Below are 23,857 nucleotides of genomic sequence, written 5' to 3'. Positions count from 1 at the left end.
ATCACCTGGGAAAAGCACTTCCCTCCTACAGGGAATTTGCTCTATCAGAACCTCCACGCCACCAGCCGCAAACTTGGGTGCTCTGGATGTAGTCATTTTCTTCTCTGACAGTAGCGGAAACTATTCCAACGTTGAGCAGTGGAAAGAGTGCATCGCCCCTTTAAGAGGTGCATACAGCCTTTAAATTGCGGGAGCCCCGCCGGATTTCCCGCCCTCCCAATGGGTGCGCTGCCAATAGAGAGCGCGTAATGGCACCCCGCCCACCGCCCGATATCGGCCTCGAACCGAAATGAGCCCCGCCGTGGTCTGATCTCGACACTAATTAACCGCTATCCGGAAGATTGAAGTTATTTGAGGTAGTTATCCGCTCGTGTGCGGAGACGATGTGTTCAGAGCCAGAGAAGCTGAAGTTGGTGCGCTGCGCGATCAAGACCTTCCCCGACTTCCCGACACAGGGCATCCTGTTTCGGTGAGTTTCTCTGCCGTTTCCTCCCCTCTCTTTCGGCGAATGGAGTCGTGCACTGTGTCCCTGTGAGGTGCTGGGTTTAAGGTGGAATGGAGGTGGGGGCAGGAAGCCGCCTCTTGCCGTTATTGGGAGTCGTTTGGTGCTTGGGACCTTTTTTATAATCCAGCAATAAATTGCACCAACTCCCTGAGATCTAATCAGCTCAGGCAACATTGGCACTCAGTGGAGCAATGAGATGGAAATTTATTGTGTAATACTTGGAGGGGAAGGGCCCCAGATTGTGAAAAGGAGCTGTATGATCGAGTAATTAAAGGAAACCATGCCCTGCCTTCGATCCTCCCAGCCCGCGTTTCGTTTATGCCCACCGCCAGACAAGCAATTGGGCCCAAGTGGTCTAAGAGGAACATCTGCTCTTTGAGATAAAGAAACGTTAAGTCAATAAGTTGGCTACATACCCAGCTGCCGTTGTACTCAATTAAGTAAGTGCCCACACTTAGTTTAGCACCTCAGTAAGAATTAACCTGAATTACTGTCCTGCGTTCAGTAACATTTTCCGTTATTAATCCGAACCTTGCTGCTTTCTTCCAAAACGTTTGCATTTTGTTCCTCCAGTAACTCTTGCCCAACTCCTGTTTTGCCCTTTTAGTGTATAGGGAATAAATGTTTGTTTCATTTTCCATTTCAAAAGTACTTCATTGGCTGTGAAGTGCTTTGGGATGTTCCAAGGTCACGAAATGTGCTATATAAATGCAAGTTCTCTTTTCTAGTCACATTAGCACAAATTAAAGATCATTAGGTCTAGTAGATTTTTTTATTCATTCATTGGATGTGGGTGTCACTGGCAAGGCCAGCATTTATTGCCCAGCCCTAATTGCTCTTGAGAAGGTGGTTGTGAGCCACCTTCTTGACCTGCTGCAGTCTGTGTGGTGAAGGTTCTCCCACAGTGCTGTTAGGTACGGAGTTCCAGGATTTTGACCCAGTGATGAAGGAACGGCGATATATTTCCAAGTCAGGTTGGTGTGTGACTTGGAGGGGAACGTGCAGGTGGTGGTGGTGTTCCCATGCGGCCTGCTGCCCTTGTCCTTCTTGGTGGTAGAGGTCGTGGGTTTGGGAGGTGCTGTTGAAGAAGCCTTGGCGAGTTGATGGTTGATGCACTGCATCTTGTAGATGGTACACAGTGCGCCGGTGGTGAAGGGAGTGAATGTTTAGGGTGGTGGCTGGGGTGCCAATCAAGCGGGCTGCTTTGTCCTGGATAGTGTCGAGCTTCTTGAGTGTTGTTGGAGCTGCACTCATCCAGGCAAGTGGAGAGTATTCCATCACACTCCTGACTTGTGCGTTGTAGATGGTGGAAAGGCTTTGGGGAGTCAGGAGGTGAGTCACTTGCTGCAGAATACCCAGCCTCTGACCTGCTTTTGTAGCCACAGTATTTATGTTTCTGGTCAATAGTGGACCCCCCCCCCCCCCCCCCCCAGGGGGATTTGGCAGTGGTAATGCTGTTGAATGTCAAGGGGAGATAGTCATTGCCTGGCACTTGTCTGGTGTGAATGTTACTTGCTACTTATCAGCCCAAGCCTGGATGTTGTCCAGGTCTTGCTGCAAGCTGGCACGGACTGCTTCATTATCTGAGGGGTTGTGAATGGAACTGAATGCTGTGCAATCACCAGCGAACATCTCCACTTTTGACATGATGGAGGGAGGGTCATTTAAGCAGCTGAAGATGGTTGGGCCTAGGACAATGCCCTGAGGAACTCCTACAGCAATGCCCTGGGGCTGAGATGATTGGCCTCCAACAACCACTACCATCTTCCTTTGTGCTAGGTATGACTCCAGCCACTCGAGAGTTTTCCCCCTGATTCCCATTGACTTCAATTTTACTAGGGTTCCTTGATGCCACACTCAGTCAAATGTTGCCTTGATGTCGAGGGCAGTCACTCTCTCCTCACCTCTGGAATGTACACATGTGCCAGTAATTCCTGCAGGTGTTCTCCCAGTCACCCATGTAACTTTGGTGGAAGATCAGTGGAAACCCGGGAGAAATCGCAAAACCAATAATTGGAACATTGCATGATTCAAACAGAAATTCTATTAAATACAAGGTGACATCCTGTGTCATTACACTCAGCAGTGAGGGTTCAAAGGTCATTTGGATCAAAAGGCATGGTGTTAGTGCAGTAATGAAGGGTGAGGAGAATATCAGCCCTTGCAATGGACTGATTAAGTGAAGGTTCATGAGAAAGGAGAGGCAGTTGAAAATTGGTAAATGTATCATATGCAATGGTCAATTTTTTTGGTAAATTTTAAGAATTCTTCAATTATGTATGCATTTATTATGTTATAAATATTTAGGGAAATTTAATACAACAGTCTGAAAAGCTATTGCTGTGTGATTAGTCACTTGCTCATGACTATTCCTCTGAGCATGGTCATGAACCAGCATCACCACTAATAGAATTTTTTTTAACTTCAATTGGGTTTGTATTTCTTGGGATTTACGAACATACAAATATGATGGAGCGGAAAAGAACAGCTAGTATATTGATCCCGCTCCACACAGTTGTGATGCCGTAAGCATCATCATTCACAACAAGCCCCACCCACTAGCAACCATGTAATCTCCTGGGAGAGGCAAAAATACATAACGTCCAAGACCAATTTAGGGGGGAAAAATTGACAATTCCTCCCCCCCAACAAGTCCAGTGACCACTAAACAAAAAGATGACCGTAATAACAGTGCTGAAATGTAGTTTGTGGTTCTGTTTTCCATCTTCAGTCTGTCCCTTCTATTTTAACTTTATTTATAATGTACCCTATCCCTAAAACATTTGACATTTTTTCTGATTTCTTTATCTCGTTGTCCATTTTGGAAATGGAACCCTCGTTTAAAAAAGATTGGGTTTTGACTGAAAACCACCTCAAGCCAGTTTCAGCCATTTGAGGTGCAGAAGGCTAAAGATTGTAAATAACAGTTGAGTATCTATCTGTGTATATTTAAGCCCTACTTAAGTTAACCTGGAGCAGGAATTGGGCAGGCAGTTCAACATTGCCATAGTGAGCCCAGGTGATTCTTAATTCCTGGGTCTCATTTGAATATGATTGGGCTGCCCACCCGATAGCATTGGTAAACAGTTAGCCTGCCCATTTTCATGGGACCTCCACTTGATCAAGCAATCTGGAAGCTGGAAACTCTCCTAGGAATCCAAATAGCACACAGATCCCTGTGATCCAATTACCTGCAGCTGAGTGTCCAATTAAATAGTGCTTTCAGTGGCTTCGAGCGACCAATGCCACTAGGATTACTGGTGGGTTGCGTGCTGGGTGGGACTTCAGTGATGTCATGTTAAGGTTGTGTTGGTGTCCTAATGACTTCATAGGACCCAGAATTGCATGCATTCACGAGGTTCCCCCGTCTGTTTCTGGTGGGTGCCTCGGCCAACTTAAAAAAAAGGTGTGGTTAAAATTACTATCAGCGGGAAAATAGTGGAAACAGGTTGGTAAGTATTCTGAAGCAATTTTAACATTGCATCCACCCTGTTCCTGCTGACGGTGTAGCTTTAAATCGACCCTTTTATTTTCTGTCAGGTTTCAGATTTGTAAAATACTTGGGAGTCTACAACATAATGTGAATAGTCTATAACCAAAGTGAAGCATTAATTTGGCTCAATGGACCAAAATCAAGAATAAAATTGAAACATTGTTAAATAAAACCATTGAAAGTACTTAAAATTTATATAGTACTTATCTGCATACTGTTCTTTTTTTTAACAAAGTAGCAGGTTGGACTCCAGTCTGCAGATTTTGCCAATAAATGTTGATCTCATTTGAACTATTGGAAAAGGACCACCTGGGCTTCTGATGCATACATTCTACTATCTGGTTTCAGAGTGACATTGATGGAAGCCTGAAAGAAGGGTTACAGAATGGAGGGGGAAGGAGGGTGAGCTAAAATAAAATTGGTTGGGTAGATTGGTTTAGCTGGTGCAGTTACTAAGTGGCAGGGAGTGGAAAAAGATGTGAGCTGATCTTGCATTTTAGGGATTATTAAGTTTTATATCACTGAATCATAAAATTTTACAGCACAGAAGGTGGCCCTTCAGTCAATCACACCTGTGTGGGCTCTTTGATACTTCCATTTTTTTTGGTCCATTTCCTATATCCTTTGAACTATTTCTTTTTCAAATATTTATCCATTTAAATCCTATTAACCGTTCTGCTTCCACCTTTGTTTCTGATGGGGCATTCAATGCCCCAACAACTCCCTGCATTTAAAAAAAAATTCTAACCTCTCACATTGTTCTTTTTGGTAAATTCATGTACTCTAATTACTGACTCACTGACCAGTGGGAATCGTTTTTTCCCTATTTATCTTATTCGAATCATAGGTTACAGGACAGAAGGAAGCCATTCGACCCATCGAGTCCTCGCCGGCTCTATGCAAGAGCAATCCAGCTAGTCCCACTCCCCCCGCCCTATCCTCGTAGCCCTGCAATTTTTTTTCCTTTCAAGTACTTATCCAGTTACCTTAGGCCATGATTGAATCTGCCTCCATCCAGATCCTAACCACTCACTTTTTAAAAAAAAATTATTCCTCATGTCACCTTTGGTACTTTTGCCGATCATCTTAAATCTATGTCCTCTAGCTCTTGACCCCTCTGCCAATGGGAACAGTTTCTCTCTCTTTACTCTGTCTAGACCCTTTGTGATTTTGAATACCTCTATCAAATTTCCTCACAACCTTCTCTGTTCCAAGGAGAACAACCCCCAGCTTCTCCAGTCTATCTATGTAACTAAAGTCTGTCATCCCTAGAATCATTCTAGTAAATCTCTTCTGCACTCTCTGCAAGGCCTTCATACCTTTCCTAAAGTGCCGGGCCCAGAACGGGACACAGTACTCCAGTTGTGGCCAAACCAGTGTTTTATAAAGGTTCATCATGACTTTTGTACTCTGCCGCTATTTATAAAGCCCAGGATCCCATATGCATTTTTTAACCGCTTTCTCAACCTGCCCTGCCACCTTCAACGATTTGTGTACATATACCCCCAGATCTCCCTGTCCTTGTGCCCTCTAGTTTCTATTGCCTCTCCTCATTCTTCCTACCGAAATGTAACACTTCGCATTTTTCCGCATTAAATTTCATCTGCCACATGTCCGCCCTTGCCACCAACCTGTCTATATCCTCTTGAAGTCTATCACTATCCTCCTCACTGTTTACTACCCTTCCAAGTTTTGTCATCTGCAAATTTTGAAATTATGCCCTATACACCCAAGTCCATATCATTAATATATATCAAGAAAAAGCAGTGGTCCCAGCACTGACCACTGGGAAACACCACTGTACACCTCCCTCCAGTCTAAAAAACAAGCATTCACCAGTTCTCTTTTCTGTCCCGTAGCCAATTCTGTATCCATGTTGCTACTGCCCCCTTTATTCCATGGGCCGCAATCTTGATAAGCTTACCATGTGGCACTTTATCAAACGCCTTTTGAAAGTCCATATACACCACATCAACTGCATTGCCCTCATTAACCCTCTGTTACCTCATCAAAAAACTCAATCAAGTTAGTTAAACATGATTTGCCTTTAACAAATCCGTGCTGGCTTTCCCTAATCAATCCACACTCTGTCCCTAATTATCGTTTCTAAAAGTTTCCCCACCAGAGGTTAAACTGACTGGCCTATAGTTGCTGGATTTATCCTCGCACCCTTTTTTGAACCAGGGTGTAACATTTGCAATTCTCCAGTCCTCCGGCACCACCCCCATATCTATGGGTGTTTGGAAGATTACGGCCAGTACCTCTGCAATTCCCACCCGTACTTCCTTCAGCAACCTAGGATGCATCCCATTCGGACCGGATGATTTATTTACTTTAAGTACAGCTAGCCTTTCAAGTACCTCCATCAATTTTTAGCCCATCCAGTATCTCAACTATATCTTCCTTTTACTGAGACTAAGGCAGCATCTTCTTCCTTGGTAAAGACAGATGCAAAGTACTCATTTAGTACCGTGGCCATCTCCTCTGCCTCCATGAGTAGATCTCCTTTTATGGTCCCTGATTGGCCCCATCCCTCCTCGTACTACCCATTTACTGTTTACATGCCTGTAGAAGACTTTTGGATTCCCTTTTATATTGGCTGCCAGTCTATCCTCATATTCTCTCTTTGCCCCTCTTATTTCCTTTTTCACTTCCCCTCTGAACTTTCTATATTCTGCCTGGTTCTCACTTGTACTATCAACCTGACATCTGTTATATGCCCCTTTGTTCCATTTCATCTTACTCACTATTTCTTTTGTCATCCTGGGAACTCTAGCTTTAGTTGCCCTACTTTTCTGCCTCATGGGAATGTGCCTAAACTGTACCCGAACCATCTGCTCTTTTAAAGGCCGCCCACCGTTTAATTACAGTTTTGCCTGCCAATCTTTGATTCCAGTTTACCTGGGCCAGATCTGTTCTCATCCCATTGAAATTGGCCCTCCTTCAATTGAGTATTTTTACTAGAGTGGTCCGTCTCCATAGATGCGAAGTACTCATTTAGTACATCGTCCATTCCCTCTGTCTCCATGAGTCGATCCCTAAATGCTCCCCCACTGACACTTGGCCCACCTCGTTCCCTAGAACCAAGTCCAGCAATGCCTCCTTCCTCATTGGGCCGGAAACATACCGGTTAAGAAAGTTATCCTGAACACATTTCAAAAATTCCTCCCCCCTCTTTGCCCATTTTGTTATCCCAGTCTATAATAGGATAGTTGAAGTCCCCAGTTATCACTACTCTATAGCTTTTGCACCTTTCTGTAATTTTGCTGCAAATTTGCTCCCCTATATCCTTCCACGTTTTTAATCATCTGAGGCTAACTGCACTTTCTATGGGTTGCTATTGGTACTTAGCAATTTGGAGGAAACAAACCGAATTGCCAGATTCATAGCTGCATCTCCAACTTAATTTCACTATCTACTCTAAGTCTGGCTGCCACCTAGTAATGAATCCCTTGCACAAGGATCAAGAACAACTGCATGCAACTTCAGCTTGCCTATACTTATGCAGACACAAATATTACACCACGTGAATGCTGTGAAATAGATATGATCAAGTGAGTTCCATCCAATTTCTATAGGCAAATTTATAACTCTGCCCCCAGAATCTCTCTGTGTTTAATCTAGTTAAAGCCTACCTTTTACAATTGATGATAACAGACACTTCTGCAAAAAGTAACAATCTGGAAATCTGAAACAAAAACAAAGTGCTGGAAACACCCAGAAAATCAATCGGCATCTGTGGAGAGAACAGATGAGTTGGCATTACTAGTGCAGACCCTTTTCAGAACCCTTCATCCTATTCTGACAAAGCGTCTACATCTGAAATGTTAACTGATCTGTTCTCTCTACAGACTGACTTGTTGGGTGTTTTCTGCATTTTCTGTTTTACTTATTAATTATTTTATTTATCACTTCTACTTTGTACTCTTAGCTTCTCTATTTTTCAGAGACATCTGCCCTCTGTTGAAAGACCCCAAAGCCTTCAAAGCAGTTATTGACCTATTTGAAGATCATTTGAGGAAGAAGTTTCCCCAGATTGAATTAATTGTGGGTAAGTCAGAGAGTAGTACTAAAAGGGGTCTTATCCTTTAATTGAATCTTTTAGCAAAGGATGGCTTGTGAGGGGGGGGGGGGCTTCAAGAGGGTGGGACTAAGATGTCTGAAGGTTCAGCCTTAACTCTCCTCACAATGCTATGATTGCATAGGCTATAGTGCTTCACACCTGTGGCTATTTCATATGTGAACTTGGATAGTGAGTGTCAGTTGACTCTTTGACAGGCAGTGCTGAGACAGGTTACCCTAGTGGATGAAGGCACCATCCTGTAGCTTGAGTTGCATACCAGAATTCCTGGTCTATGTTGAGTTAATTAATCGCTGCACCCTTGAGCTAGGGAGGGAAAAATCTGCCAGGGGTTCTGTTTCTGATCACAATCTAGTGGCCCGTGATGCAGGGTCAGGATAGGATTGGGATAGCACAGCACAATCATATAGCCTGCTAATATTCATTATTTTGTAATGCTTTTGAAAATGGCCACTTGGGTGAGGTACTGGAGCCTTGCCAGGATCTGTGAAACTATATCCCAACAAGAATTATTGCCTTCACGGAAGGGAAGGGAGATTATTTTTAAAGTGTGGAGGCAAAAATCTTTAAGATGAAGAAGCAGAAAAGATAAAGGAAGTGACCGTTCAAATAAACAAGTTAATTTATACTGGTAAAAACTTGGGAAAGAAGAAACTAATGGATAGTATTCATCACAAGAAAATCTTGGATAAAGTGACAATATAACCCCTAGAGCAATATGGAATATGCAATAGCTGAAGCTTAGTTTACCACCTAAATTTCCAAATCACTCCCACCTTCTATGAATTAGTATAGAAGTGTTGTTTGTAGCCCTTATCATCCATAAGATTACATCTGACCTCATTGCAGGAATTTTTACATGTAGTGGTTTACTGGTAATCTATACAGCAGTGTTATTTACAAGTGCTAAATTCCAAAGTACAGTAGTTCTGTTTGTGTTCACAGGGTTAGATGCCCGTGGATTCCTATTTGGCCCAATTCTGGCACAAAGATTTGGAATTGGTTTTGTGCCAGTTCGAAAGAAAGGAAAGCTGCCAGGGCCAATCTTGTGTGTAAGCTATCATCTAGAATATGGACAGGTAATTCTTAATTTAAAAAAAAAAAGAAATATTGTAGCCTGGTAATATAAAAGTGTCAAAACACTACCATACTTCTAAAAACTTGTTTTCTCTCTTGTAGGCTGAAATTGAGATACAAACCGATAGTGTGCAAGCAGGGCAGAAAGTTGTCGTCATTGATGATTTACTTGCAACTGGAGGTACAGGATATGTGGTTAACTTTGTATATTGCATTTACACTGAGATGGGCCCAGAATGTGCTAGAGCAGGGCATCTGAGCACTGAGTTGGATTTTTTTTTTTTTGCAAGGCTAACAGCTGAGTGACATTGTCAGCAATTTCCTCGCCACAAATTGCTGGGTTATCTACACACTAAACAGTGTGTATCTTTAATTCGCCGATATTTTGCCAGCAAATTCTGGGGCATATTTATGTATACTAAGTGCTAGAGTATATGAAATGCTGTGGAAAGACCTCAGTCTAGCAATGTTACTATTACCAGTCCTGGGATGCTGTGCATTTTTGATAGATAAACTTGTTTTTAAAAAAAAAAGATTAAATCCTACATTTTTGTCTTTGGTGCAGGTACTATGTCGGCCACCTGTGACTTGCTGAAGAAAGTGGGAGCTGATATTCTTGAGTGCTTGGTAGTGATTGAACTGAAGGAACTGAATGGTGTAAAGAAACTGAATTCGGTGCCTCTCCACTCACTGGTGCAGTTCTAAGCAACTGTGTCTTTCTGAATCAGAAATAGCTTTGTGAATAACCTTACACTATTTCACACTTAATTCAATAATTGTCATACAGGTCTCCCATTCTTAGGGGCTAACTCAATTATTTTTCACTTTCAGTATTTAGCCATTTAAGCCATATCTTGATAAAGCAACAGAAAAACCCTCTGATTTGTAGTTATTCCAGTTTGGCTTTATATTTGATTACTGTTAGCTAGTAATTGTGAAGAATGATGTCTACTAACCTCCACACCCATGTACCTCGAAACATCAACTAAGGCATAGTATTAACATCTCTAGATATTATTTGCAGAGAAAATTTAAAACAAGTTAAAGGACATTATAATTTCAGATTTAATTAAATTGCCTAGCTTTAAAAGCTTCCAATTTTATCCCACTTTAAGCCAGATTTTAAACACACACAAAACATATAAACTGTTCACTGAGCAATTGGACTCTAGAAAGAAAAAAGGTCACTTGGAATTCTTGTTTTTAAAAAAAAAACATTTTTGCCATTTTTTAATGCTGTTTCCCCCTCTCCCAAGGCAATGATTCCTTTATGGGTTGAAGTTCCGTGGGTGCTGGTTGCCCTCTGGTACCTAACCCAAGTGACTGTTAATTCATGTGAGCCTCAACAGTGAGCACGAGCAAATCATTTAACCGTGAGCGGTGTTGTAATCAAGAATTATTGTTGATAATTTTTAAATTTCCCTCCACAACCCTGGGGTGCTGAGACCAATGATAGCACCCCGTACCCCTGCTCTAGCTGAACCTTTGTGGACTTGAGACTTTTCTGGTCTATGTGGTTCTGCTACTCCTTGAATAAACCATTGATCCATCAGGGAAACTCCCAAGACATTTTTAAAATTGACCAGGCCACCTCTGTGTCTTAAGCAGCAGTTTCCAATGGCCTCATCTTGATCTGTTTCAATCTGACATCAAATTGACCTAAGGATAAAATAAGCCTACCATGGTATTGATCCAGTACAGCGTGACTCCTGATAAATACTTGAACCACGTTGAATTTGATTGCAGGCCTCATTTGGAAGAAGCTGTTAGTGCCCACGTGTGTGATGAGAAAAATTATGATAGTGTGTCTGGCATTTTTTTGGCAATAAGTATACTTTGATAATAAAAATAATGCATGGCAAAAAAAATGGAATTTATTGAAAAGAATAGGGATTTTAAGAAGTTTTGAGAGCACATACTACAGAAGGATGGAGTAAATCTGGTAGATTTTAACTGGGCAACCTGCCATTCCTGTGACATAGGCCCTGGGTTTTGAGCATGGGCTCGGGCTTTGTTTGAATCTGACTGGCAAGCTGCAGGTGCCAAATGGGCATCCCAAGGCAGTGTGCCGGTTTTGGGCCACAGCAACGTTGACAGGCTGGGACACTGGCAGCAGCTGCAGGGGGATAAGCCTGGGCTGGCTTCAGCCTGCAGTATTTTTATGGCATTAAGTATAGCCAGGTGGAGCACTCCTGCTCCTTCCAGCTCCACAAAAATACAAGTGTAAACAATGTTTGTGGTTGTTTCCTGGACATAAACTTCAATCGTACTGGGGCTGATATTCACTTTATGCTGGTGGAAAATTAGTGGGAGAATTGTCTGCCTATTATGCACCCCTCCCGATTTTTCCTTTTCCATTGGTGGGGGCGGGGGGTGTAAACGAGTGGTCGATCCTCTAAGGCCAGTTTTCTGTCATCAGCAAAAGTGAAAATTACCCCCACAGCAATTTATTTCACTGAATATTACAGGGGAAAAAGCACAACATATATAAATCCAACAAGAACATTCTATCCAGTTCCAGAAGTCATCTGACCTAGACTTTGTTGTAAACAGATGGTAGCTTATTGTACAAGTTCACAACCCACTATTAGAAGATCATCATTCTAAACTTGTTTAGTGAGTGAAGGGTATGGTACCCTAATGGTTATAGTACTGGACTAGTAATCTAGAGGTCATGAGTTCAACTTCCATCATGGCAAATCTGGTAATTTGTAGATTAGTACCAGAACATGATCATGAAATTAGCTGGATTGTTGTAAAAACCTACTGGTTCACCTGATCTAGTCTCTATGATTCTAGTCCTGCACTGTCAGTAAATAAATACTACCTTGCCAGTTCACCCACAGCCCAAGAGCAAATTTCTTTGCAAATTCCTTTACCCAATATTCCTTGAGTAGTTTTAAGTCAAATTACATTTACTAAATCTAATTACCAATTACTTAAATTGAATTTTATTACCTGTCTCTTGCTATACCCTTATAGCTACAGATATGCCAGCCTCTCCCTATAGAGGCCTAGCTGTGCCCCCTACAAGGAACGTTCCCTTATTTCCTATAATGTTTTCCGAAGAGCAAATCAGAAAATAAATTGTCATTGGCTTTTGGAGTTAAAATTTCTTTCATCTTTTTCTTTCCCCCACCCAACCCATGCCCCCATTACATTTTTTAAAAAATTGTTGATACTCATAATTTTGAAAGTTACTTGACAAGTTTTTTTTTGCTGAACTAAAAACATTTACAAAATTAGGAAAATAAGTGAATCCAAAGAACCAACTTGGATGTATGCATGTATTTTTTTGGGAGTGACATGGAGGAGAAATTTCCCTTAAATTTCAGTTTAAAATAATTCTTGGAAAATGAAAGAAATAGAAAACTCAAGCTAAGTTAAATGAAAAAGGTACCACTTACCCAATAGTGGGAATATTTTTTTTAAAAAGAACAAATTTGAATTTAAAATAAAATAAAATCTTAGAAAAGCATTAAACTACCCTAAGCCCAGCACACAATAGAATGGTTACAGCACAGAAGGATGCCATTCAACCCATCAAACCCACGCCTGCTCTTTGTAAGAGCAATCCAGTTAGTTCCATTCCTCTGCTCTTTCCTCGTAGCCCTGCAATTTTTTCCCCTTCAAGTATTTATCCAATTCCTTTATGAAAGCCACAAATGAATCTGTTTCCACCACCCTTTCAGGCAGCACATTCCAGATCATAACTAGTCACTGCATTTAAAAAAAAATTATCCTCATGTCGCCTTTTGGTTCTTTTCCCAATCACCCTAAATCTTTGTCCGCTGGTTCTCGACCTGCCAATGGGAACTGTTTCTCTTTATTTTATCTAAATTCTTCATGATTTTGAACACATCGATCAAATCTCCTCTTAACCTTTTCTGCTCTAAAGAGAACAACCACAGCTTCTCCAGTCTAGCCACCTAATTAAAGTCCCTCATCTCTGGAACCACTCTAGTAAGTCTCTTTTGCACCCTTCCTAAGGCCGCCTTCAGCCAGAACGGCCGAGTAGATGATCCATCTCTGCCTCCTCCCGATAATCCCCACCATCACAGAAGCCAGTCTTCAGCCAATTCGATTCACTCCACGTGATATCAAGAAATGGCTGAGTGCACTGGATACAGCAAAGGCTATGGGCCCCGACAACATCCCGGTTGTAGTGCTGAAGACTTGTGCTGTGGAACTAGCCGTGTCTCTAGCCAAACTGTTACAGTACAGCTACAGCACTGGCATCTACCCAACAATGTGGAAAATTGCCCAGGTATGTCCTGTCCACAAAAAGCAGGACAAATCCAATCTGGCCAATTACCACCCCCATCAGTCTACTCTCAATCATCAGCAAAGTGATGGAAGGTGTCAGCAACAGTGCTATCAAGTGGCACTTACTCACCAATAACCTGCTCACTGATGCTCAGTTTGGGTTCTGCCAGGACCACTCAGCTCCAGGCCTCAGCCTTGGTCCAAACATGGACAAAAGAGCGGAATTCCAGAGGTGAGGTAAGAGTAACTGTCCTTGACATCAAGGCAGCATTTGACCGAGTGTGGCACCAAGGCGCCCTAGTAAAATTGATGTCAATGGGAATCGGGGAAAACTCTCCAGTGGCTGGAGTCATACCTAGCACAAAGTAAGATGGTAGTGGTTGTTGGAGGCCAATCATCTCGGCCCCAGGACATTGATATAGGAGTTCCTCAGGGCAGTGTCCTAGGCCCAACCATCTTCAGCTGCTTCATCAATGACCTTCCCTCCACCATAAGGTCAGAAATAGGGATGTTCGCTGATGATTGCAGTGTTCAGTTCCATTTGCAACCCCTCAGATAATGAAGCAGTCCGTACCCAAATGCAGCAAGACCTAGACAACATCCAGGCTTGGGCTCATAAGTGGCAAGTAATATTTGTGCCAGACAAATGCCAGGCAATGACCATCTCCAACAAGAGAGAGTCTAACCACCTCCCCTTGACATGCAATGGAATTACCATCGCCGAATCCCCCACCATCAACATCCTGGGGGTCACCATTGACCAGAAACTTAACTGAACCAGCCACCTAAATACTGTGGCTACAAGAGCAGGTCAGAGGCTGGGTATTTTGTGGCGAGTGACTCACCTCCTGACTCCCCAAAGCCTTTCCACCATCTACAAGGCACAAGTCAGGAGTATGATGGAATACTCTCCAATTGCCTGGATGAGTGCAGCTCCAACAACACTCAAGAAGCTCTCCACCATCCAGGACAAAGCAGTCTGCTTGATTAGCACCCCATCCAGCACCCTAAACATTCACTCCCTCCACCACCAGCGCAAAGTGGCTGCAGTGTGTACCATCCACAGGATGCACTGCAGCAACTCACCAAGGCTTCTTTCATAGCACCTCCTAAACCCATGTCCTCTACCACCTAGAAGGACAAGGGCAGCAGGCACATGGGAACACCACCACCCGCACGTTCCCCTCCAATTCACACACCATCCCGACTTGGAAAGATATCGCCGTTCCTTCATCGTCGCTGGGTCAAAATCCTGGAACTCCCTAACAGCACTGTGGGAGAACCTTCACCACACGAACTTCGGTGGTTCAAGAAGGCGGCTCACCACCACCTTCACAAGGGCAATTAGGGATGGGCAATAGATGCTGGCCTTGCCAGTGACGCCCACATCCCATGAATGAATTAAAAAGAAATCCTTCCTAAAGTATATTGCCCAGAATTGGACACAATACTTTAGCTGTGGCCAAACCAGTGTTTTATATAGGTTCAACATAACTTTCTTGCTTTTGTACTCTATGCCTCTATTTATAAAGCTCAGGATCCAGTATGCTTTTTAACCACTTTCTCAACCTGTTCTGCTAGGTGTCTCTGGGACCTACACCCCCTTTATATTTGTACCATTTAGTTTATATTGCCGCTCCTCATTCTTGCCAAAATGTATCACTTTGCACTTCTCTGTGTTAAATTTCATCTGCCACATGTCCACCCATTCCACCAGCCTATGTCCTCTTGAAGTCTATTACTATCCTCCTCACTGTTTACTACACTTCCAAGTTTTGTGTCATCTGCAAATTTTGAAATTGTGCCCTGTACACCCAAGTCCAACTCACATATCAAAAAAAGCAGTGGTCCTAGTACCAACCCCTGGTGAACACCATTATATACCTTCCTCCAGTCTGAAAAACAACTGTTTACCACTACCCTCGGTTTCCTGTCAGTTAGCCAATTTCCTAGCCATTCTGCCACTGCTACTTTTACTCCATGGGCTTCAATTTTGCTGACAAGCCTAATACATGGCACTTCATCAATTGCCTTTTGAAGTCCATATACCCAACATCAACCACATTACCCTCATTGATCATCTGTCACCTCATTAAAGAACTCAATCAAGTTAGTTAAACACGATTTGCCTTTAACAAATCCATGCTGGCCTTCCTTTATTAATCCACACTTGTCCACGTGACTATTAATTTTAGCCTGGATTATCATTTCTAAAAGCTTATCCAACACCGAAGTTAAACTGACTGGCCTGTAATTGCCGGGTTTATCCTTACACCCTTTTTTGAACAAGGGTGTAACACTGCAATTCTCCAGTCCTCTGGCACCACCCCCATATATCTAAGGAGGATTGGGAGATTATGACCAGCACCTCTGCAATTTCCACCCTTACTTCCCTCAGCAACCTAGAATGCATCTCAACCAGACCAGGTGACTTATCTACTTTAAGTACAGCCAGCCTTTCTAGTATCTTTTATTTATCAATTTTTAGCCCATTCAGTATCTTAACTACCTCTTCTTTTACTGTGACTTTGGCAGGATCTTCTTCCTTGGTAAAGACAGATGCAAAGTACTCATTTAGTACCTCAGCCATGCCCTCTGCCTCCATGCGTAGATCTCCTTTTTGGTCCCTAATCGGCTCCACCCCTCCTCTTACCGCCCGTTTACTATTTATCTGCCTATAGAAGACTTTTGGATTCCCTTTTTTGTTGGCTGCCAGTCTATTCTCATACTCTCTCTTTGCCTCTCATTTCCTTTTTCACTTCTTTGTACTTTCTATATTCAGCCTGGTTCTTGTTTGTATTATCAACCTGACATCTGTCATATGCTTTTTCTGTTTCATCTTACTCTTTCTCTCTTTCGTCATCCAGGGAGCTCTGGCTTTGATTGCCCTACCTTTTGCCCCTTGTGGCAGTGGACCTAGACTGTACCCCTCTTTAAAAGCCACCCATTGTTCAATTAAAGTTTTGCCTGCCAATCTTTCATTCCAATTTACCCAGGCCAGATCCGTTTTCAACCCACTGAAATTAGCCTCCTCCAATTAAGTATTTTTACTCTAGATTGTTCCTTTTCCTTTTCCATAATTAATCTAAATCTTATGATACTATGATCACTGTTCCCCTACTGACACTTGTCCCGCTTGGCCCACTTCATTCTTCAGAACTAGATCCAGCAATGCCTTCTTCCTCATTGGGCCAGAAACATACTGATCAAGAAAGTTCTCCTGAACACACTTAAGAAATTCCTCCCCCTCTTTGCCCTTTACACTATTACTATCCGTTTATATTAGGATAGTTGAAGTCCGCCATTATCACTACTCTATAGTTCTTGCACCTCTCTAATTTCCCTGCATATTTGCTTCTCAAAATCCTTCCCACTAGTTGGTGGCCCCTCTATTGCTTCTTAACTCTAACCAAATAGATTCTCTCCTTGACCCCTCAAGGACATCCTCTCTCTCCAGCACTGCAATATTCTACCATCTTCCCTCTTTTTTCCTTCCCTATCTTTCCTGAACACCTTGTATCCAGGAATATTTCGTACCCAATCCTGTCCTTTTTTGAGCCAGGTCTCTGTTATCGCCACTACATCATATTTCCATGTGGCTATTTTTGTCTGCAGCTCACCAACCTTATTTACCACGCGTTTACACATATGCACTCTAAATCTCTTAGTCTTTGTATTCTCTCTCAGTCTGATCCCACCTAATACTGCACTATTTCTTACTCTAGTGCTATCTGCCTCTCCTAATCCTTTGTGCACTTAGTTTCTTCTTTCTAATGCTACATAAAGAATGTTTACTTTGCTCTCCATATTTGCAGCAGAAAGCACACACTAGGGATCAAACCTGCTCACAATAGCATTAGGAGGAGTGATCACTGTACAGTCCTTCAGAAGAGAAAAGAGGGATTTTCCACTGCCGGCTACCTGTTTCGTGTCTGAATAATGGGCAACCAGCAGAGTGGTGGGGATCTTGTATATCCATTTGCGCACCTGATTCAATTTTCAGGCAGGCTGTTAAATGGGTGCCCGCACTCTCGTCCAAACCAGGCATGAGGCTGTTTAAATATGCAAATCACCATCCTACGCCATTTGTAGGACCCCGATTATAATTTTCATGGAGAAATGGGCAATGCATACCAAGTGCATACTAGTCCTTTTTCCAGGCAATGAGCACAACTAACCAGCAGTCCTTAAAGGGACCACAGGTCACTCTGCAGAGGTACGTTTTTTGCTTTTGTTTTAAGATTTTTGTGGGACCTGGAAGAGCATTTATGCTATTATGCTAAGTGGGACAGACTAAAGACAGAGCTAACAGTCCAAAACTGGACATCAATGACTATGGGCCATCATCATCACCACCAGCAGCTGAATTGTATACATCACATCTGTAACCTCATGACCTTGCACATCGCTCCTCCATCACCATCAAGTTGGGTGACCAGCCCTGGTCCGGGGGGGGGGGAGGAGTGTAGAAGGGTGTGCCAGTAGCAGTACCAAGCATTCTTTAGAGTGACCAACCTCGTGAATCTGCAACACATGGCCATCTGCATGCTAAATACAAAAGCAACAGGTTATACACAGAGCTAAGCAGTCCCACAACCAATGGTTCAGAGCAAAGTGCTATAGCCATACCACATCCAGTTAAGAACAATGGTAGACAATAGGATAACTAACCGGAGAGGAAGACTCTATGAATATCCCCATCATCAATCATGACAGAGCCTAGAACATGATTGCAAGAATCAAGGCAGAAGTGTTTTCAAGCATCTTTAATCAAAACTGCCAAGTGAACAATCCTACTTGGCTCCACTATCATAGTTGCCAACGTCCAAGAAATTCAGTTCACTACATGTGATATCAGGAAGCAGTTCAGCACACTGAAGGCAGCGAAGGCTATGGGCCGATATCACCCCAGCTGTAGAACTAACTGGTCCTTTAGCCAAGCTATTCCATTGCTGCCACGATCCCGGCATCTATGCAAACATGTGGAAAATTGCCCAGCAGAGGTCATCAATATTGTCATCAAGTGACACCTACTCACCAATATTATACTCCCTCGTACTTAGTTTGGGTTCTGTCAGAACCAGTTGGTTCCAGACCTTGTCACAGCCCCGATGAACATGGACACAACAGCTGAATGCCAGAGGAGAGGTGAATAGCTACCATTGCCATCAAGGAAGCATAAGTATGGCACTAAGAAGCCCTAGTAACAGAGTTTAATGGGAAAATTTCCAGTGGCTGAAGTCATACCTGCTGCACAGGAAGATGTTTGTGGTTGTCAGGGACCAATGATCACAGCTCCAGGACATTGCTGCCAAAGTATTTTTAGGATAGCATCCTTAGCCCAATCACCTTCAGCTGCTTGCTCAATGACATTCCTTCTGTCATAAGGTCAAGGATGAGGGTGTTCTCTAACTATTCTACAGTATTTAGCTCCATTCACAGCTCCAATAAAGAAGCAGCTATGCCAGCCTACAGCAGGTCTTGGACAGCACCCAGATTGAGGCTGACGTGACAGGCCACTTAACTGCCAGGCAATGGCCATCCCCAATGAGAAAAGGCCCAATCAGCTCCCCCTGAACTTGAACAGCACCACTATCATCACGTTCCCTCACCATCAACACTCCGGGGGTCACTACTGATCAGAAGCTGAACCAGACTAGTCATGTCACCGCTGTAGCTACAAGATCAGGGCAGAAACTGGGTACTTTGCAATGTGTGGCTCATCTCCTGACCTCTCCACCAAGACTCAAGGCAAGAGTGTGATGGAATACTCACCAATCACCTGGAATGGCTGCAGCCAAACTCACACTATCCAGGAAAAAGCAGTCTGATCAGTGTCCCTGCCATAAACTCAGTGCACCGTGGCTGCAGTACATACCAACTGAACTGCAGCAACGCGTCAAGCTTATTTCAACAGCATTTCCAGGGCCCTGTGACTTCCACCACTGAGAAGGATCACAGCACCATAATGGGAACACCATTATCTCCAAGTTCCCCACCGTACTGACTTGGACATATATTGCTATTCCTTCCTTGTTGTTGCATCAAAATATTGCAATTCCGTACCTAACAGCATTGTGGGAGCATCTTTACTACTAGGACTGCAGTTGTTCAAAGAGAAGGCTCAACATCTTCTCAGGGCACCAAGGGAAGGGCAATAAATGCAGCCTTGCCACTGTTACCCACATCCTGAGAACAAATAATAAAAAAAGTTAAAGGGAAATGTTAGCAATGTCAATTTGGCTCATTTTCTGCACTTTTGCCTCAGAAGTTTGTGGATTCCACTACAGACAAGCACATAATTTAGGCTCATACTTCAGTGCAGTATTGAGGGAGTGCTGTGTGCAACTTGGTTGTCACATTTGCCAACGGAATAACAGTAACTGCACTTTGAATGTAATCCATTGCACATAAAGTGCTTTGGGATATCATAAGGATATGAGAAGTCCTCAGCTATATACATGCACATTCTTTCTTGGATAAATGCTTACTCCTAGCTCTGCCCCAGTTTTTTTTTTAAATTGGGATTTTAAAAAGCTCTGTTTTTCATGAGTTAAGATTCTTGCAATGCCCCCCATTTGACATTTCAATTGCTGAACTGTGTTCATATAAGCCAAGGAGAACATTTTTGAGTTTCTTCGCTACCCAAAATGCTACCAACAATTTGGCGAGTTCCTTATCTTTACTATAATAAAAACAGAAAATGCTGGAGAAGCTCAGCAAGTGAGGCAGCATCTGTGGAGAAAGAAACAGAGTTAACGTTTCAAGTCGAAGACCTTGCGTCAGAACGGTTCTGATGAAAGAAAATACAAGCAGGTAACTAATTGAAAGCTGATGTCTATTTTAGCAGAGGTGATTTTCTCAGCTTTCTCCAACTAAAGCATCCACACGATTCTGGGGTCCATACAGGAACATAGAAACAGGAGTAGGCCATTCAGCCCCTCGAGCCTGTTCTGCCATTCAAATAGATCAAGGCTGATCTGTATTTTAACTCCATCTAGCAGCATTGGTTCCATAACCCTTAATACTAACCCTAACAAAAATCTATCAATCTTGGTTTTGAAATTTTCAATTGACATAGTAAACAGTGGGGAGAATAAACAGACTTCAGGAGGACAGACAGACTGGTGAAATGGGCAGTCACATGGCAGATGAAATTTAACGCAGAGAAGTGTGAAGTGATTCATTTTAGTAGGAAGAATGAGGAGAGGCAATATAAACAAAATTGTACAATTTTAAAGAGGGTGCAGGAACAGAAACCTGGGGGTGTACGTACACAAGTCTTTGAAGGTGGCAGGACATGATCCTTGGCTTTATAGAGGCAGAGAGTACAAAAGCAAGAAAGTCATGCTAAACATTTATAAAACACTGGTTAGGCCCCAGCTGGAGTATTGTGGCCAATTCTGGGCACCACATTTCAGGAACGATGTCAAGGCCTTAGAGAGGGCGTAGAGGAGATTTACTAGAATGGTAGAGATGAAAGACTTCAGTTACGTGGAGAGACTAGGGAAACTGGGGTTGTTCTCCTTAGAACAGAAAGTTAAGGGTAGATTTGATAGGTGTTCAAAATCATGAACGGTTTTGATAGAGCAAAAAGAGAAACTATTTCCAGTGGCAGATGGGTCGGTAACAAGAGGACACAGATTCAAGGTAATTGGCAAAAGAACCAGAGGAAAAAAAAATTATGCAGCAAGTTGTAACAATCTGGAATGCACTGCCTGAAAGGTTGGTGGAAGCAGATGCAATAACAACTTTCAAAAGGGAATTGGATAAATGCTTGAAGGGGAAAAATTTGCAGGGCTATGGGGAAAGAGCAGGGGAGTTGGACTAATTGGATAGCTCTTTCAAAGAGCTGGCACAGGCATGATGGGCTGAATGGCCTCCTTCTGTGCTGTATCATTCCATGATCTAGCCTCAGCAGCATTTTGGGGGAAGGTTCCAGATTTCCACTATGCTTTGTGTGAAGAAGTGCTTTCTGGCATCACCCCTGAATGGCCCAGCTCTAATTTTAAGGTTAAGCCCCCTTATTCTGGAATCTGCCACCAGAGGAAATATTCTCACTCCATCTACCCTATCAAATCCTTGAATCACCTTAAACATCTCAATTAGATCACCCCTTAATTTTCTATATTCAAGAAAATACAAGCCTAGTCTATGCAACCTGTCCTCATAGTTCAGCCCCGCTATTATTCTGGTGACTCTGCACTGCACCCCTTCCAAGGCCGATATGTCCTTCCTGCAGTGCCCAGAACTGAATGCAGTGCTCCAGATAGGGTCTGATCAGAGTTCTGTACAGCTGTAACATAACTTCCACCCCTTTGTATTCCAGCCCTCTTGAGATAAAGGCCAACATTCCATTAGCCTTTTTAATTATCTGTCAAAGGCTGCAGTCATTTCTGTATGAGCTGAGGTTTTGATGTCATTATAAAAAACTTCCTGTACATCCCTAAATAATTCCCTTTGATAAAGGGAAAATTCTAAACAACTTTAAGCTGTACAGACAAACCCGAAAGTTTTAAAGAATGTATTTGTATAGTGCCTCAACACATCAAGATATTTTGAAGTACTTCACATCCAATAAATTACTTTGTTACATAAATAGGCAAATGTGGCAGACAATTTGTATGTAGAAGGAAGATCTCACAGTAAATGAGACGAATGACCAATTCATTTGCTTTTTGGTAGTGCTGATTGGGAGAGGGATAGAATAGCATCACAGGATCTTTTCCATCCACCTAAACAAGCAAATAGAGTCCCAGTTTAACATCTTGTCAGAAAGATGACACCTCCAACAATACAGCATTCCCGTAGCATTGCAATGAAGTGTCAGCCTAGCTGATGTAGTCAGGTCATTGAGTTGGTCTTGGACCTACAACCTTCTGAAGCAGGTGAGAGTACTGCCAACTAAAGCAAGCAGACACCTGGTTTACTTGTGGAGCAAATACCGTAGTTGGATATTACCAGCTGAGCTGAAGTGCAATTACTGCAATAGTGTGGACTCTGTGTAATGTTATTTACATTTCCAAGTAAGCTGCTTGTAACTGAAGTCTGCAACTGCCTGTACGTTACATTAATCAGCCCCACTTTTTGCTGGATTAACTTGACCCATTCATCCTGAAACTATCAAGTGTACTTGGAGAATAGTGAAACCCATAAGACAAAGGTAGGGACAGTAACACCAAGTTTTGCAGCAACATAATTATTTATTTGAAGGGCATTTGCCTTGAATTTTAACTTTTGGGCTAATTTAATCCAAGGATCAGTTATGATGTTCTACTTAGTTCTGTCTTGGAGTACAGTACTTCCAATGCAAATTGAATGAGGTTATGCTTTCTTCCAAGATCTCTTTCCAGCATTTCAGAATGAGCCTTCTTGGTGGTGCACTGAGGAATTATGCTCAACGGGAAAAACAAAACAAGCATCGTTAGAAAGTGTCCATTGTTGGAGAGGTCTGACAGAATGGTGCACTATTTTTAAGTACAGTGCCAACACTGGAGGCTAGAGTAGAACTTTCATGAAACCACGAGTCACATTTTGACTGAAGAACACGAGCAGGGACAAAACATTTCGAACAAATAAAACTGGAGTAATTCCTAAATCACCATTGATTCTTTTCCTATTTTCCCCTCCCTGGCTCCTGAAGGATGGACACCTTGCTAGGGTACTTTTCTCCAGTTAGTGTTCATCCTCTGCTACCTCAATCAAGTGGTCATTAGTCAAGTGTGAGCCTACACAGCATGTATCCACAGACTATCATCATTGGGCATCAGAGCAAAGTCTTCAACTGATCAAGGGATATGGCAGGAAAGTGGAGAGGAGGTAGAAGATCAGCCATTATCTTATTGAATGGCGGAGCAGGCTCGAAGGGCTGTACAGCCTACTCCTGTTCTGATTTCTTATGATGTACACATGCACTCAGCAGAAGCTGCTGGATAGCAAGCAGGAGCAAGAGCCCTGGCTGTTTTGCCTCCCTAACCCAGGAACAATTGTAATGCTCATAACTGCCCCAGTTGAGACTGGCTAACTCAGTAATGACTGCGTCTTTACTGTTCTGTAAGGCTTAGTTACTCATTGCCTGACTTGTTCAAAAAGGACTTACCAGTTATCCAGTATATCTTTTGTAAGAGTTTAGGAACAAATGAAAAGACCCTAGAAAATTTGTAGAACTTCTGATGAATAAAACCACTGCTGACTAGAAAGAAATAATCGACACAGGAGAATATAAAATAGACTTTGTATGCAGCACAGCTACTGCTACAAATTAAAGGACAGAGATACGGACAGCAGTGAGTTTGCACAAACGTGGTTTGGTTTTAAAACCTGAACTTATGATACAGACCATCAGCAGCTGCTGTTCGTTGCCATTTATTATTTACAAACCAAAAAGTTCCAAATCAGTTTATAGAATTGAAATAAAAGCAAACACAAAAGTTGC

At 42.7% G+C, this 23,857-nt stretch overlaps 1 protein-coding gene across 1 annotated transcript; it reads left to right on the top strand.

Annotated features, from left to right (window-relative positions):
* The first annotated feature begins 227 nt into the window (after positions 1 to 227).
* On the top strand, positions 228 to 11,024 carry aprt (adenine phosphoribosyltransferase). Its single transcript, XM_067998055.1, has 5 exons — positions 228 to 469; positions 7,946 to 8,049; positions 9,025 to 9,158; positions 9,259 to 9,337; positions 9,722 to 11,024. The coding sequence occupies exons 1-5, from the start codon at positions 384 to 386 to the stop codon at positions 9,859 to 9,861; spliced, it is 543 nt and encodes a 180-aa protein (XP_067854156.1). The 5' UTR covers positions 228 to 383; the 3' UTR covers positions 9,862 to 11,024.
* Positions 11,025 to 23,857: the final 12,833 nt, after the last annotated feature.

This window comes from Heptranchias perlo, chromosome 16, assembly GCF_035084215.1.
Source record: "Heptranchias perlo isolate sHepPer1 chromosome 16, sHepPer1.hap1, whole genome shotgun sequence".
Classification (NCBI taxonomy): domain Eukaryota; kingdom Metazoa; phylum Chordata; class Chondrichthyes; order Hexanchiformes; family Hexanchidae; genus Heptranchias; species Heptranchias perlo.
Note: the sequence above shows the minus strand (reverse complement) of the source record. Positions and strands in the feature narration are given on the sequence as shown.

Excerpts from the sequence above, each read along its gene's own strand:
- aprt (XM_067998055.1), top strand. The coding sequence starts at position 384 with ATGTGTTCAGAGCCAGAGAAGCTGAAGTTGGTGCGCTGCGCGATCAAG. Across the intron at positions 8,050-9,024 it reads CCAGATTGAATTAATTGTGG|GGTTAGATGCCCGTGGATTC; the intron begins GTAAGTCAGAGA and ends TTGTGTTCACAG. Across the intron at positions 9,338-9,721 it reads TGATTTACTTGCAACTGGAG|GTACTATGTCGGCCACCTGT; the intron begins GTACAGGATATG and ends TCTTTGGTGCAG.